This window comes from Ptychodera flava, chromosome 16 (assembly GCF_041260155.1).
Source record: "Ptychodera flava strain L36383 chromosome 16, AS_Pfla_20210202, whole genome shotgun sequence".
Classification (NCBI taxonomy): domain Eukaryota; kingdom Metazoa; phylum Hemichordata; class Enteropneusta; family Ptychoderidae; genus Ptychodera; species Ptychodera flava.
In genome coordinates, this window is record NC_091943.1 from 1,815,698 (window position 1) to 1,831,744 (window position 16,047).

The 16,047-nt window shown below is 37.3% G+C and overlaps 1 protein-coding gene across 1 annotated transcript; it reads right to left on the bottom strand.

Moving 5' to 3' along the window:
- Positions 1–348: 348 nt before the first annotated feature.
- On the bottom strand, positions 349–8,965 carry LOC139152484 (prostaglandin E synthase 2-like). The gene is made up of 5 exons (XM_070725639.1): positions 8,434–8,965; positions 7,693–7,883; positions 6,027–6,227; positions 5,443–5,560; positions 349–4,778 (listed from the first exon to the last, which is right to left on the bottom strand). The coding sequence occupies exons 1-5, from the start codon at positions 8,932–8,934 to the stop codon at positions 4,650–4,652; spliced, it is 1,140 nt and encodes a 379-aa protein (XP_070581740.1). The 5' UTR covers positions 8,935–8,965; the 3' UTR covers positions 349–4,649.
- Positions 8,966–16,047: the final 7,082 nt, after the last annotated feature.

The following is a 16,047-nucleotide window of genomic DNA, read 5'->3' on the forward strand; positions in this document are numbered from 1 at the left end:
CCTATCAAGAAATGTGCCTCTTCAAAAGTTTACTTAACAGACTTTCTATCAGACCAGATCAGATCTTGCTTACTGATTAGTAAAGGTTCAACAGGTGAGAATGTGTCTGCAAGGTGAATTCAAGAACTGGTTATGTATATTGTACACGAGAATGATTCACATAGGAGTGATTTTATAACTGCTCCAAACCTGCAGTGAATTTCAAACATTGTGTTTTCCAAAATGTCTTGATGCCCCACTTTATAAAGTTGATTTCGCATGACCTACATGTATATTAAACTTTCTGAGTTCCGATTGTTGAATGAATTCTGACACAACCTTATAAAAGACCGACCTTGCAATAAATAATGATACTTCAAATATACTTTATTGCCAACAAATCACAATTCACAAGAAAGACTCGTGACAAGGTCACTGTAAAAATCGTTCACATCAAGTGGAGTAACTGAAGTGTACTTTATTTGCTGAAAAAAATCAAATGTTCATTCTGACCAGTTGCACAAAATGGCACTTCTTGTCTGTCTACACTGGGGGACAAAAAATGCATTTTGGCGTTTTGTTTGTCCATTCTGCAATATTTTTGAAGTTTATTACAGAAAAGAGACCTGAAAACACACAGAGAGGGTGTTCTCTGAACATGTTTTCAACCTGGCTTTTCCTTGGAAATGGTAAAGGAAAGCACTGACACAATTTGTTATTGACAACAAATGCATGCTGATGGGCCTTTTTCGTCTCTGACAAACTGAAAACCATGGTATCAAGCCAATCGTTCATTTGATGCAAATACTATGCATGATTAAGAAAAAAATAATGGGTTCATGATTTTAAGGTGGTATTTATGATGTAGAATATTACCAAAAAAGGGGAACTTTATCCCTTAAATCTGGGTACACAATATTCACTTTGAGAAAAAAGTTCCTTTCTCATGTTGTTATGAAGTTTCATAAGACAAGCAGAATTTGATATTTTTTAATACTGTTTAACATGTCATAGATGTCTCACATGGCAGTTAACACTACTAAGCACCACTGGAATTCTTAACAGAGAAATTTTTATTGCATACTGAAAATCACTTTTGTCCACACCTGCAGACTTTCAGTTAATGACAAACATCAAGAGAAACTGAAAGCACATTAAGTTACTCATATCGCACCTACCCATTGTTCAGTGTCAAATCACATCACATCCACTGTAAAATTACATACACACTATATTTTCCATGCAAGTTTCCCTTCCTGACTCTCACTTACAAATCATCACTATTTCCAGTATCTCACTGTCACTTCACAGCTAGGTGGCTGCATGCAGGATTTCCTATCACTTAATAAAACCCAATTAAATGAGATGAATCCCTCGTGGCTCATAATGGAGGAAAGCAAACTTTGCACGACATGATGTACCAGTACTACCGGTAGATAAAGCAAGTGCATTATTGAGTGCAAAGTTTACTCGGGTGAGTAGGGAGGGGGTACGTTATTACTATTATTTTATAGTTATGGCAGCGCTAAAGAATTTGTAGATGTGGATCGTTTTATGTAGAATTATATTATAGCCTCGTAAATACTCGTGAAATTTGTGACATCATCCCCAAGATTATTACTGATAATGTATCCCATTATCCAGTATTGTGGCCCTAGATGTTTTCTACCATGGGGGAACTTAGTATTGCCTTGATCACAATCTAATTTGCAGTTTCCTGAGAGATATTTATTTATAGGCAAAGTTTTGGATCTAAGTGTCCAGGAATTAGCATGGTTATGTCAAGCACCTAATATTATACTTGTTTATTATTCTTGGCAATGTTATTGATGAATTGCTCAATTTCTTTCAAAACACACTATAATAATTGTAACTATTATGCAGATACATTTCAAAAAAGGATGCCCTCAAACAGATAAACTTTCAATAGACCACATTTGGCTTGTGGGATATGTTAAGTCTGTCAATATTACAAGTAATGACTGAAGAGAATTTTTGATGACTCACTAAACCAGCTTGAATCGATGAAATTTCATTTCTGTTTGGAGTCAAATAGATAGGTGGCATTATATGGGTTTTACGGTAATACAGAATTTCTCCTTGTCCTATGATTTGCAGGAATACATATCCATTACTAGTAGAATGAAATAGATTTCACATCGTTTGTTAAAATGTTTTGACCAAATAACAGTGTTTTTGCTAAGGTTGGGGAATATTGGTAAATGATTTGGGAACCCCGGTAACATTGCTGCTGTCCCTAAATCTGATTAGATTGATATACCAAGGGGAACCCCGGTAACATTTACCGGGGTACTGGTCTAACTAAAACACTGGATACAATTTGAGGTAGTGAGGAAGAGCTAGTGTGTGAGCTTTACAAACAAGGTTTGTCGTTTTGATGCAAGTAGAGCATACACATTATGATATGATAGGCCAGTACTAAAATAACGGTAGATTTAAATGATTTTGCTTTTAAAAAGATATTTGATAAAACCATCAAGACCAATTGCAAAACATTACACAGCATAGCATAAACTACAAAGAGCTAGAGTTTTCACAATGAACAAGCAATGAGACATTAGAAAACGCCTTTTTGATCTTTTCATATGTATTTTGGCATCACAGAACTTACTGCTAGTTTTGCTTATGAACACGGTTTATTGCATTGTTTGAAATTTGTCCACGGTTCAGAGTATGTAAGATGTACTGTAAAAGTATTGAAAAAACATAGGGCCAAAGTCCCTGAAGCTACTATAGACATGGATACAAAATTAAGTATTTCCTGACTGTATGAAATTATCTCACTTAGGTCATCCTAGGGACCTGTAAACCAAATATTAAAGCTGTCTGACCAGCGGTTTTGAAAGAACAAGCAACTCAACAGTTGACAGAGCTCTGCTGTGTTGTGACACATGTATTGATGAAGAAGGTGGATATCTTTTATTAACATTGTAAGTGAGTTCTGTTGAATAAGTTGAGACTGTACATACTCAGAGAAAGCACACTGAAGAGACAAATGTTTGAAAATTAAGAAGTTCAAGGTCATCAAAAGCATTATAAGGAATCATGTAACTTTCATTGCACTGTTTACACAGATTGCATAATTGCTATAAATAGCACATGAGGAATCTTACAGCCCAGCTGTACCATAAAAACCCTATCACTTTGACCACTCTTTTAATTGACCACTCTATTTTTTTCCTCAAAAAGTACTTTTATTTTATCTTTACCAAGTCAACCATAATTGGAAATTAGAACTTTCTCTATATCTATCTCTATCTCTATTGACTATTTTGAGCAATTTCTTATAGATAACATACAGGGCACAATAAATGACGGTTCAGAATATGTCAAAGTTGGGATTCAGGAAAGTTGCCTTTACATGTTTTAACCCTTTTCCTGCCAAGTCCATATTTCACCATCAGGTCAAGATGATTAAAATTAATGAAACACATCATATTCCATATAGTGTATTTTAACATAATACTGTACATTTGAAGGCTGTTGAAAACATAAATACTGTAAACTTGATTTTTTTGGACTAAAGATGCTATAACATACCAAGCCAAGCGGGTGAAAATACGTCATGTTTTGGCTTAATACCGCTTTTTACTGACTTGGCTGATGGGGAAGTAATAGTCTTAGTACTGTCTGGCAGGAAAAGGGTTAATCCTCCAAGATGGTAAGCATTTCACTATGAACTGTCAAAAAAGGTTGAACTTTCTAATAATTCTACACTAAAATTATTTTGGCTTTGATGATTTCCTAACTAATTCAATTATTTAAAATCATATTAATTATTTTTTCTGGGTGAATTGATAGGGTTTATACAGAACAAGAATTACATACATGTAAGTCAAATTTTGACCAAAATGATAAAAAAATTCCTTAAAAATACACATTTGCATATTTCATCACAATTTGAACAAATCTAAGTTGGGTTACCCCTAGGGATCTTTATACCAAATAACAAAGCTGTCTGACCAGCGGTTTTGAAGAAGAAGATTTTTTACCAAAAACACCTTTTTTGGCATTAATTTGCCTATTTTCAACAATATCAAAAAATTAAAAAAAATAGTTTCTCAAAATCATACTTTACATCTACAAAACAAATATCAAATCAGTAAGTACTGCGGTTCTCAAGATATTTGAGTGGACGGACGCCTCACAAACGGACATACATACATACATACATACATACAGACTGACGACGACGGACGGATACCCATCCCAATAGCTTCTATAGACTATAGTCTATAGTAGCTAAAAAACAAGACCTAAACCTGAATTCCTAGTTCACTGTTCATCACAAGGGGATTTTGAAGGGGGGTGGCTCTTTGTCTGTTTTCAAGCAATTTATTCATATGTTAATAACCATACGAAAGAGTATATTTTCACAATAAAATAATTTGGAATTGATACATTATCACCCCTCTGTTTTCCAAAGCTATTGAGAACACTAGCTACAGCACACATGCTTTACATTTGAGTGAAATTCATTTTTAAAATACATGTAATATTCAAAAATCTCATTAAAACTCTGAACAGACAAACATGCTGAAAAAGTATCACAATTTCGGCCACTGTCCCTGTGTATGGAAGTGTCTGTTGTAAAACTTGTGTGGAAGATCACCATAATGGATCCAAGGGTTTTCTTGTCAATGATGTCATCACCTAGCACCTGCATGTGACTTGACGGAATTGCTCATCTTTCGATACCAAGGTTCAATAGACGTATTCTTCATCATGTCGTTGAATGCATCAAAGCCCTCTATGGCACTGATCACTCCATACATTGCCTGTGGATAAATGCAAGAGACTTGGTTGGAGAATTTCTGGATGTGTTGCAGAAACCTGAGGTAAACGTTTCTGCTTTGCGCTCTCTGCAGACAAACTGTTCTGCACTGACACTAGCAGAAAACACTCAAAGGAGTTGAACTATACATTTGGTATGACAGTCTATGGAATACAGCTATTTCAGTTAAATTTGATCGCTTTGGCTTTGGTGTGACTTCATTTTTGTCAATGGATAGTTTGATTCTTTCCATATCGATGTTGTCAATTTAGCTGTCATGTACTGATGTGACTTGAAATACCAAGGATTGACGACTGAGGCCATGCACATACTGAGGTGGAAATAGAAACTGCAACAATATCAAGTATTTTGAACAAGTTCCAGTGACAATGTTTGCTTTGTTTTATTGAACTTTGGTTTCACAAAGGAGTGCATCTTCTTATGACACAGAGTTATTTTCATTCACACTTTGATGTTTGCACTGATAAATTCTACGTCATTCACATTCTTAATTATTCCCCATCTCACAGCTGAGTGTAACTCTGTTATCAAGGATAAAGTGTAAGCAACCAGCATAAACTATTTTGTGTTTGGAAATGCTGATGTTAACCCTAGCATGCACATGATGGTTGAAAGTGGACGATGGAAAATAAAAACAGGAAACTCACAAGATCAGCCAGATTTGGTTCATCACCTCCCATGAAGTCCCTCTTGGTGCCTACACCCCTCATCCATTTTTCAGCGCCATCATACAAGGACTCTCGCACATCGTCTTTCAAATGCCACCTGCAGGATATAAATACAGTACATAAAATTGTTTGTTTACTGACTGTGTGTGTGTTTACCTTCACTGACAAACCTTGCATAATACTCATTACACCAACACCTGTCCTGTAACTTTTCTCTGTAAATATCTGCAAGGAAAACATTTTTTTATTCAAAGAGAGTGCATTTCAAGTCATTTTTACACGCTTTCGTCGAGTAGTACGCAACCACTTTATCACCATACTTGTGACATCAAAATTGCTTTCAGTTGAGTGGGTGAAACTACATACTAGGGAAATTGAGTGAGGGACTTCAAGTTATGACCAAGTTGTTTTTATCAATACACAATACTGGTGATGTATCAACAAAAGTTATATGGATGGAAGTTCAGACACAAGAAACTGAACTACACTTTGCTTTGCCCAAATTTAAGTTCAAACTCTGCTTGATGTGGTAGGATTGGTTTTATTAAGTTACTAGTTCTTACTTGTTCTTCAGGTACTTGCTAACAAAGTACATCCCGGCTGCACCCACATATTTAGCAGTGTACTTCTCAAAACTGTTGAAATTCCCCGTCTCGCTGATGTAATCAAATGCTTGCAATGCTTCTGCAGGGGTTCTGTACACGTTGGGCGACAGAGTGTGGACAAACACGGCGTCCACCCAGCGACGCCATTTCTTCTCTTCTCTGAACAGTAAAAAGAGAAATATTAAGCTATTAGGCAACTGACTGACATGACAAAATCATTTCGGGATGACAATTCATGAAGGACTATACTTAAGTTCCTAGAAGCACCTCTCATGAAAACTGCCATGAAATTCACCAAAGGGGGAATTTTAACTACTGTATTTCAAATTGGAGTTGAGTTGGTTTTCACCAGAGGAAACACATTACTATATTTATTACCGGTATTCTTGACCGCGGAGTGACGTCACTTTCACCTCACGCACGCGAGTGAGGTGAATTGGGATTTGACTATACAGGACAGTGAACAATGCAGAAATTATGTGACAAAGGACAGAACTTAGTGTTTGTCATTGACATGATGTTGAAACTTTGAATACTGATGTAAAGGTTGAAAAATCCACACTTCAATATTTTGTTCTCATGGCAGTGTGACGCAAAAATGACGTGAAAAACTGCAAGTTCCCTGATGTCCGCGGTCAAGAATTGTCATTTTCCCTTGCAGGGGAATTTGAGATTTTTCTTCTGATTGAATATATATTATTAAATTGTCGTGATTAGATATTATCAGAATTTCAGTAGTGGGATGTTTTCCTCTAAACATGATAAAAGAGTAAGAAAGTTGCCACTGCTCTTCCTGTATGTATGACACTCATGGCTAATCTACGATATGACAAATAATTTATATAGCTCCCAGTATCCATCAGCAATGTTCACTGGTGCTTTGCACTACAGGTTACATGTAAGCTCTCTTGAAGAAATGAGTCTTAAAGGGATACAGTGGTCAGAACTGCGCTCAAATCTATCTATCTAGAAAATTTGTATAGCGCCTAATATCCAAAGTTAAACAATGCTCAGTGGCGCTTAGAGTTACAATGAAAATGCTCTCTGGAAGATTTAAGTTTTTAAGCGTCTTTTGAAAATGCTGACATTAGGAGAGGTTTTTATGTCCAGGGGCAAAGAGTTCCAAAGGACAGGAGCTGCTACAGAGAAGGAGCGGCGACCATAGGTAGTTAGATTCCATCTAGGTGTGTGCAGAAGGCATTTATCAGATGAACAAAGAACACGTGATGAGGCACAAGGTGTTATTAAATTCCTGAGCTATTGTGGAGCTAGGGCTTTGTAAGTAATCAGCAAAAGTTTGTATACAATGCGATGATGTACTGGAAGCCAGTGAAGTTGCATGAGTATGGGGGTAATGTGGTCGGATTTCCTGGTCCTAGTCGTATGGGACCCATACCACCACTGTAAACACTGTATCCAAGGTATGATGGTGATTGATGAAAGTTAAAACATGTCTATCACAATCTAAATCGTATAAGTTCATTGTTGCAGATATGATGATGAGGTGCATCTAGATGTTGTGGACGAAATACATTGTTTGTAAACAAAGAAATTCGCGCAGGCACAGTTCCAACGACTGTTTCCCTTTAAGCTTAAACCACTAAACAACACCAGAAACACTTACTTTCTGTCATTACTAGGCTGTGGCTTGCCAAGCATTATCTCATATCTGTTGCCATATTCAGTTTTTTCTTTGCCTTTCTCATTTTTACTTATGATTTCGGGGAAAAAGCTGACAATGTCATCCAGATTCTTGTTCTCGCCGAGTCTGTAGGCATGCAGCGCACTGATAATGACGGATGAGTCATTGAATTGCTGTAGGAACAGAGAGAAAGATGGATTTTAAAATAACTCACAACATTTATAATTATTTCAGTGAGTAAATGGTTCCCTATGGAATGGTCTGAGACCCAACCCAACCCAAACAACTTGTCACTCACAACGGCTGGCATTATCAGTGACCACAGCACTGCATGTGTGACGAAATATATCACGGTTGCATAAGAATCATACTGTATAACTTTAAGGAACATGCGTGTAAATATTGGTCGTAACAATTTCGCTTTCACTATTACGCCTGAAATCGTGACACTGGATGCAAATACATATAACATTTCTGCTATATTAAAAGTATACATGTACACTTCTGGAGTGTAAGCATGGTGATAATCATCACTATCATTATCGTTCTGAACCACTGATGATAATCGGGGGACAGGTAAAGAATTGAAAGTTAAAGTCTACGAAAACAACAACAATATTAGTACTGAAACTTTTATACATGAAAGTTGATGGACGTAAAGCGTATGGGGTCGAGTCTTGTTTGCCGGTGTCCAGTGTCGTCATGACGTCAAAGTTATCCTACCTTGACGCTTCTCTCATTCCCTGCCATCACTATTGGCACTTTACGATAGGTAGAGAACTTCACCTCTTTCCTGAGAACTGGGTTGACCTCGACAACGTCATAGGTGAGGCCGTAAAAATCCAGATATGCTCGTACTTTGCGGCAGAACGGACAGGTCTGGTATTGATAGATTGTAAGGCGTAGACCGTCATTATCCCCCGGTCCTTGTACGCGATATGTCGGAGCACTCACGCTTTCCGACTCTGATTCCCGAGAAGCAGCAAGCAGCTTGTTCTCCCTTTGGAAGAAGTAGTTCAGTGATGTGAACGTCACGGCAGCAGAAGCCGCAACGGCAGAAAGGCCTACGCCAATCTTGAAACCAAAACCCTTGCTACGAGATTTGGCGCTTCCTGAGGCTAGACGTATTTCTGCTATGAATGTTTCTTGCCGACGCAACAGTTTCGGTACATACCGTCTGCCGGTAGTTGATAGTTGGCATGCGGAACGCACGAAAGATGCCATCTTGGCTCTTTATGCAATTGCAACGTATTATGGGAAATTAGTAAACGAAGGAGAAGCGGAAGCAGCTCGTTGAGGGCCACCAATCGATCACCAGGCACAAGATCACTAATTCACGAAGATAGTTCGGAAAAAAAATAGTGCAGCCCTTGAAGTTTTGATATCTGCATGGATGCTTGTTAAGTTTGAGCTTTAACGTCAAGAATTTTTGTAAAGATATTTTTCTGCCTGAATCAAAATGCAGACTGTTGTGAATAATGGCTGAAGCATTTGGTGGTAATATGAGGAGTTCTAGGGCTAATAGAAATCATAACAATAAGCCTGAAATTTGTCGAAAACACCACTGAGGGCGCTATTTTCATCGCTATCTCAAAATTTCCGTGGACTTGCCCACACGAAAAATTAATCAGTAGTTTAGCTGACATTGACCTAACACCTGTTAAGAGGATTCGTGCCGCTGAATGTTTTAAAATAGGAAAATCGAGCTCAACGCTACTGTGGTGGCCTATGGGAAATGAATTAGTGGTCTTGTGCCACCAGGCTACAGGCAAGATCCAGGCACAGTCACTCGTGAGCTGATATTCAGCTCTGGGACTATTCGCCTTAGACGTGTGTACATAAGCGAGAAAAAACCTTAATTCTCAAGCATATGTACACACGTCTATGGGGCGCATAGTCCAAGAGCGGAATAGATCACAGGGGACTGTGATCCAGGATTCCTCTGAACAGATAGGATGCTTCCTTGTGATCAGGATAAGCCCTTCCGAACAACAATTTCTAGTTTCAAGCGTGTTTGATTAGTGTATCAACCATAAAGATTTATTCATAAACTTAGTCAACGATTTGTCTGACACGTCGACTGATAGTTTAGCTCATCCAAACTTAATTTAATAAGAAATAAAATCCGTATTTTTTTAATTCTACCTCGGTGAATAATTTACATGCAGGCAAACACCTTTGTTTCTCATGCACTAATTTATGTAATGGACGTTGCCTTTGTTATCATGTGATAGTTAGTTGTGAATGGAAGTACCATGCATTTTTATTTACTTTGGGAACATCAGGGAACACACACTTGTAGGTAACAGTATCTTTTTCCGATTGAGTTGATACACACATAATTTGTAAAACGTAATCGTACAGGTGAACAGCATGGCCATTGAAACTCCCGTATAATATCAAAATCTTATCATATCATCTACTCACTTTTTATCGACTACATCCAATCAAATCGAATCCCTTGTCGTTTCTTCATATACATGTGTCAACTTAATCGGGTACACATCATGTATTCTGATTCGATAATAATTTCCACAGCTTTCAAGCCGGGTAAGCGGAATTCACAATTCACAATTTCAGTTTATTCAGTACTTGTGGCCTCCGGCCAATAGGCCTATCGGGTAAGCGGAATTGAGAGACCATGTAACCGTATAATATAATATTTATAGTATAAATGTGTCACAGAAAGACTACTGAAGGACAATTTGTTTCATTTCTTAATAATAATAAACATTGGGCGGACCGAAAAGTGCGCTTCAAGACAGTGTGCACTTTTGGAATAAGATTCTTGTTTGTCTCAAAGTTTCCCTCAAATCACGTTTCATCATCACGAATAAACTCGGCGGCAATGTGGCAACGATTTGAATAAGAGAGGAAATCCTTCAAACTATTCAAAATTCGAAGTTTTGGATGTACAGGGAGACAGGCGGATGAAAACTCACTTTCTTAAAAGGTTTCAAATGATGTCTTCGAAGCTGTTGGTTAGGAATGAGTAGAAAATAGCTCCCCGAGATGAATTCTACCTTCAAGTTGCTGGAACTAATAATGATAGTAATGTAATTACAGAAATGTAAATCAGTCACTTTTTCAACTGCCATCATATCAGCTGTACACATGTAATCGGGAATGTGGCCAGGGTGGAGGTGTCGCAATGTACATCCATTCCTCACTTGCCCACTCACAAATGGTTAATTTGCATATTGCAAGCTGTGAGTCACTTTTCTTTGAAGTTACAATTGCAAAGAAAAATGTTGTCTTTGGTGTAGTTTATAGAAAGCCCAATACTCCGACATCTGACTTTCTTGAAAGCTTTGAGAAAGTCATTGAATGCCTTTCATCGAAAGACAAAAATTGCATAATTGTTGGAGACTTCAATATCGATACGTCTTCATCGTCTCATTCAAATACTTCTTATTCAACACTTTTGAATTCGTATAACTTCCATCAAGTAATTAACACCCCAACCAGGATAACTGATAATACATGTACAACAATAGACCACTTGATTACCAATATAACAGATCACTTTCTGGAATGCGGTTCCATCGAAACTGACATTTCAGATCACCTGTCCATTTTTGCAATTGTAAAAGGGTTGAAGCATGTATTCAAACAGCATACGCAACACACATGTTTCGATTTTTCTAGTTACAATCGTGAGTCCTTTTTGACTGACTTGAGTAGTACTTCATGGCAGGAAGTGTATGATTGCAGTGATGCGAATGATGCCTACAATATATTTCATGAAAAATTTCACGCTATTGCTATGAAACATGTACCCTTGACGACAAAAAAACACCGTAGTAAGTCAATTCGGAAACCATGGATAACAAAAGGATTGCTTATTTCTATCAAGAAAAAACATTTGCTTTTCTCAAAGAGTAAGAAGCGTCCCATGAACGATGATGTTATAATGATATATAAGAATTACCGTAATGTCTTAACCAAGGTTTTAAAACACGCAAAGAAAATGTATTATTGTAATAAATTAAACTCTGTAAGTGGGAATTCTGGAAAAACATGGAATGTTATAAATGAAATTCTCAATAGAAATAATGGGAGTAGTATGGCCCCAAACAAATTAGAACTCAGTGAAATTGGCGGCAAGGTGATAACAGAGAGTACAGATATTGCAAATGAATTTTGTGAGTATTTCTCTGATATTGGGCCCAATTTGGCGTCCAAAATTTCCACTGATATCAATTTCCAGAATTATTTGAAGCAGAGTCGTAGCAATTCTTTCTTTTTTCAACCAGTTGTTCCAGGAGACATTAGGAAAGAAATACTCTCCCTGGATTCCTCAAAAACACCTGGTTATGATTTTACTCATCCTCTTTTGACTATCCATGCAGCTGAGTATATCGCTGGCCCTCTTTCGCATATTATCAATCTTTCGATTTCAAATGGTGTTTTCCCTGATAGTCTAAAAGTTGCAAAAATTACCCCTCTTTATAAAAAAGGTTGTCCATTTGATGTTGGTAATTACAGGCCAATTTCAATTCTGCCCGTCTTTAGTAAAATTTTTGAAGCAGTTATCAACAAACAACTGGTTTCTTTTCTGGACAAGTACGATATTTTAATTGATACGCAGTATGGATTTCGCAAAAAATACAGTCCTAAAGTTGCCCTCGCTGACATTGTTGCTGATCTTATAGAGAAGATGGACCTTGGCTATGTAACATTAGGTATTTTTGTTGATTTGAAAAAAGCCTTTGACTACGGTGGCCCCTACACGCCAAGGAACTCTATTACTTTTGAATATAAACTCTAATTTTTCTTGACAATATCTTTAATATTTGTAAGAGATTTTATTTCTCCACCGCAAACTTTTAATTTTGTACGGACAACTTTATCTTAACATTATCTTAACTTTAACTTCTCGAAAGTAGTTTTAGTTTTAACCATAAACAAAATATGTTTCTCAAAAGTATTTTTTATTTTGTACAACAAAAGTAAAAATTTTTCAAGATAACAAACTCCCCTACACGTCATGGAAATTTATTACTTTTGAACATAAACTCATATTTCTTGGCAATATATTTAATATGTATAAGAAATTTTATTTCTCCACAGCAAACTTATATTTCTCAACGGGGAAACTTTATTTTTGGGGTAAACTGTTTTTTTAAAACTTTTAACAAAAAAAACTTTAACTTTTAAAAAAATGACTAACTTTCAACAAAATATTTGTTTCTCAAAAACGTTTTTTATTCGAAAAGAAGTAAAAATTGTTCACAGCAAGAGTTGAAGATTTTTGCTAAGCGCGAACTGAGTTACTTAAATGACATAACCTTATGTCTTTAGAGCAGAAAACTTAAATTCTTAAAGAAAAGTTTTATTTTTCCAAGAGTAAAATTAATTTCTTTATGGAAAAAAGATTTTCTCAGAGCAGCAAATACAGAGAATAAAACTTTTTTCTCAATGGCGAGAAATTATTTTCTGAAGACAACAAAAGTAATTCTTTCAAGATATATTTTCTACATATGAGTGTGGTTCAAGAATTTGGTAAAACTGAACTGAGAAAGAATGAAGAAGGAAGGATGAAAAAGTCAAACTTACTTTTCTTCAGAGCGAAATTTGTTTCTGAGAGGAGAAATATTTCATGTGAGGGCGCAATTACCTAAAATGCATAGCAAACTCTTTCTAGCGAGAGTAAACATATTTTGGGGAAGAGTAAAACATTTTTCCGACGAGCAAAACTTTATTTTAACGGCGGCGGAAGTTAAAGTATCCCACCATGCAACACCCAAGTTTGATGACCCAGAGTCTCCGAGACAACCATGACTGACTTCATCGGCGATACAGGCACGCTAGCCCAGCCCTAGCTGCAGTACAGTACACCTCGAGGTTTTACCTCGGTATTTGGGTCGGACGGTTTGCCGTACTGTACTGCAGCTAGCCCGGCCCTACCCTGCCTGCGTACGATGCTGTGTGTTGGGGCCGTATAACGCCGAGAACACACAGCATCGTACGCAGGGCTATGGGCACGGGCACGCAAACGAGTCAGTTTAACTGTTGCCACTTGTCTGAGTCCCCGAAGAACGGTTTTGTCTTTGAGTGATTCGTCCTGACTGCAGACGTTGTGCCGGTAACACACAGCCCTGCCATGCAGAGCTATTCCTTCATCAGTTGCTGTGTTGTTAATGTTATGTTGTGTGATAGTCATCTTTTCTATCAGCCAGATTCGTAATTGATAGAGTCTTCGACTGAAACTGAACCTGGCCCGCCAGATTTGACCACAGTCGGGTGTGGTTCAATACAGCAGTTGTGGGTCCACAGCTGTGGTGTTTTCGGACGGGATATGCCTTTTAAGGGCTGGTTGACTTTCACGTTTTTGACCCCGCACACCACACGTGAAAGTCAAAACCAGTCCGCGACTGTGGTCAAATCTGGCGGGCTCGGTTCAGTTTCAGTTTCTATAAATTACGAATCTGGCTTCTCCTCTTAGAAAAGATGAATATCACTCACATTGGCTGTGTCTTGCCGGTGTTAAGTGGTGGGAGACTGTATAACGCCGGTAACACAGCCCTGCCATGCATAGCCCTGCGTACAGGTCTGTGTGTTCCCGGCGTATTAAACGCCGGGACGAACACACAGACCTGTACGCAGGGCTATGCCATGCAGAGCTAAATGAAGAACCCCAATGCGGTCCCGTCGCACACCGTCTGCCGTCAGGATGAATCACTCAAACATAAAACCGTTCTTCGGGGACTCAGACAAGTGGCAACTGACCCGCGTGCCCGTAGCCCTGTGTACGATGTTGTGAGTTCCCGGCGTTATACGGCCCCAACACGCAGCATCGTACGCAGGCAGGGTAGGGCCGGGCTGGCGTGCCCGTGTCGCCGATGAAGTCAGTCATGGTTGTCTCGGAGGGCAGATCGTCCATGTAGCCGACACGATACCGGCTACCAACTCGGAGACTCTGGGTCATCAAACTTGGGTGTTGCATGGTGGGATACTTTAACTTCCGCCGCCGTTAAAATAGTTTTGCTCGTCGAAAAAATGTTTTACTCTTCCCCAAAATATGTTTACCCTCGCTAGAAAGAGTTTGCTATGCATTATAGGTAATTGCGCCCTCACATGAAATATTTCTCCTCTCAGAAATAAATTTCGCTCTGAAGAAAAGTAAGTTTGACTTTTTCATCCCTTTTTCGTTCTTTCTCAGTTCAGTTTTACCAAATTCTTAAACCACACTCATATGTAGAAAATATATCTTGAAGGAATTAGTTTTGTTGTCTTCAGAAAATAATTTCTCTCCATTGAGAAAAAAGTTTTATTCTCTGTATTTCAATTTGCTGCTCTGAGAAATCTTTTTTCCATAAAGAAATTAATTTTACTCTTGAAAAATAAAACTTTTCTTTAAGAATTTAAGTTTTCTGCTCTAAAAACATAAGGTTATGTCATTTAAGTAACTCAGTTCGCGCTCAGCAAAAATCTTCAACTCTTGCTGTGAACAATTTTTACTTCTTTTCGAAATAAAAAACGTTTTTGAGAAACAAATATTTTGTTCAAAGTTAAAGTTATTTTTTAAAAGTTAAAGTGTTTTTGTTAAAAGTTTTTAAAAACAGTTTACCCCAAAAATAAAGTTTCCCCGTTCAGAAATAAACGTTTGCTGTGGAGAAATAAAATTTCTTACAAATATTAAATATATTGCCAAGAAATATGAGTTAATGTTCAAAAAAAATAAATTTCCATGACGTGTAGGGGAGTTTGTTATCTTGAAAAAATTTTACGTTTGTTGTACAAAATAAAAAATACTTTTGAGAAACATATTTTCTTTATTGTTAAAACTAAAACTACTTTCGAGAAGTTAAAGTTAAGATAATGTTAAGATAAAGTTGCCCGTACAAAATTAAAAGTTTGCGGTGGAGAAATAAAATCTCTTGCAAATATTAAAGATATTGTCAAGAAAAATTAGAGTTTATATTCAAAAGTAGTAGAGTTCCATGGCGTGTAGGGGCCACCGTATTTGACACTATAGATCATGATATCCTTCTTAACAAACTACATCATTATGGAGTGCGAGGTCCATCACTAAAGTTATTTCATAGTTATTTAACAAATCGTAATCAATTTGTAATTGTCAATGGTAAATCTTCTTGTTACAGGCAAATCAAATGTGGTGTACCGCAGGGTTCCATTCTGGGTCCGACTTTATTCTTGGTATATATTAACGATATTTGTAATTCAACAGACTATTTTAATTGTAGACTTTTTGCAGATGATACAAATATTTTTAAATCTCTACGTACCCAGAATGTAAATCTTACTCAAATTAACGCCAAATTTAACGAAATTATCAGTTGGTGTATGGCCAACAAACTCACAGTCAACGTT

Bases quoted from the DNA above. Each gene is read 5' to 3' on its own strand.
- LOC139152484 (XM_070725639.1), bottom strand. From the start codon at position 8,934: ATGGCATCTTTCGTGCGTTCCGCATGCCAACTATCAACTACCGGCAGA. The intron at 5,561-6,026 runs GTAAGAACTAGT...TATATCCTGCAG, and splicing joins AGCAAGTACCTGAAGAACAA to GTGGCATTTGAAAGACGATG. The intron at 4,779-5,442 runs GTGAGTTTCCTG...ATTTATCCACAG, and splicing joins AACCAAATCTGGCTGATCTT to GCAATGTATGGAGTGATCAG.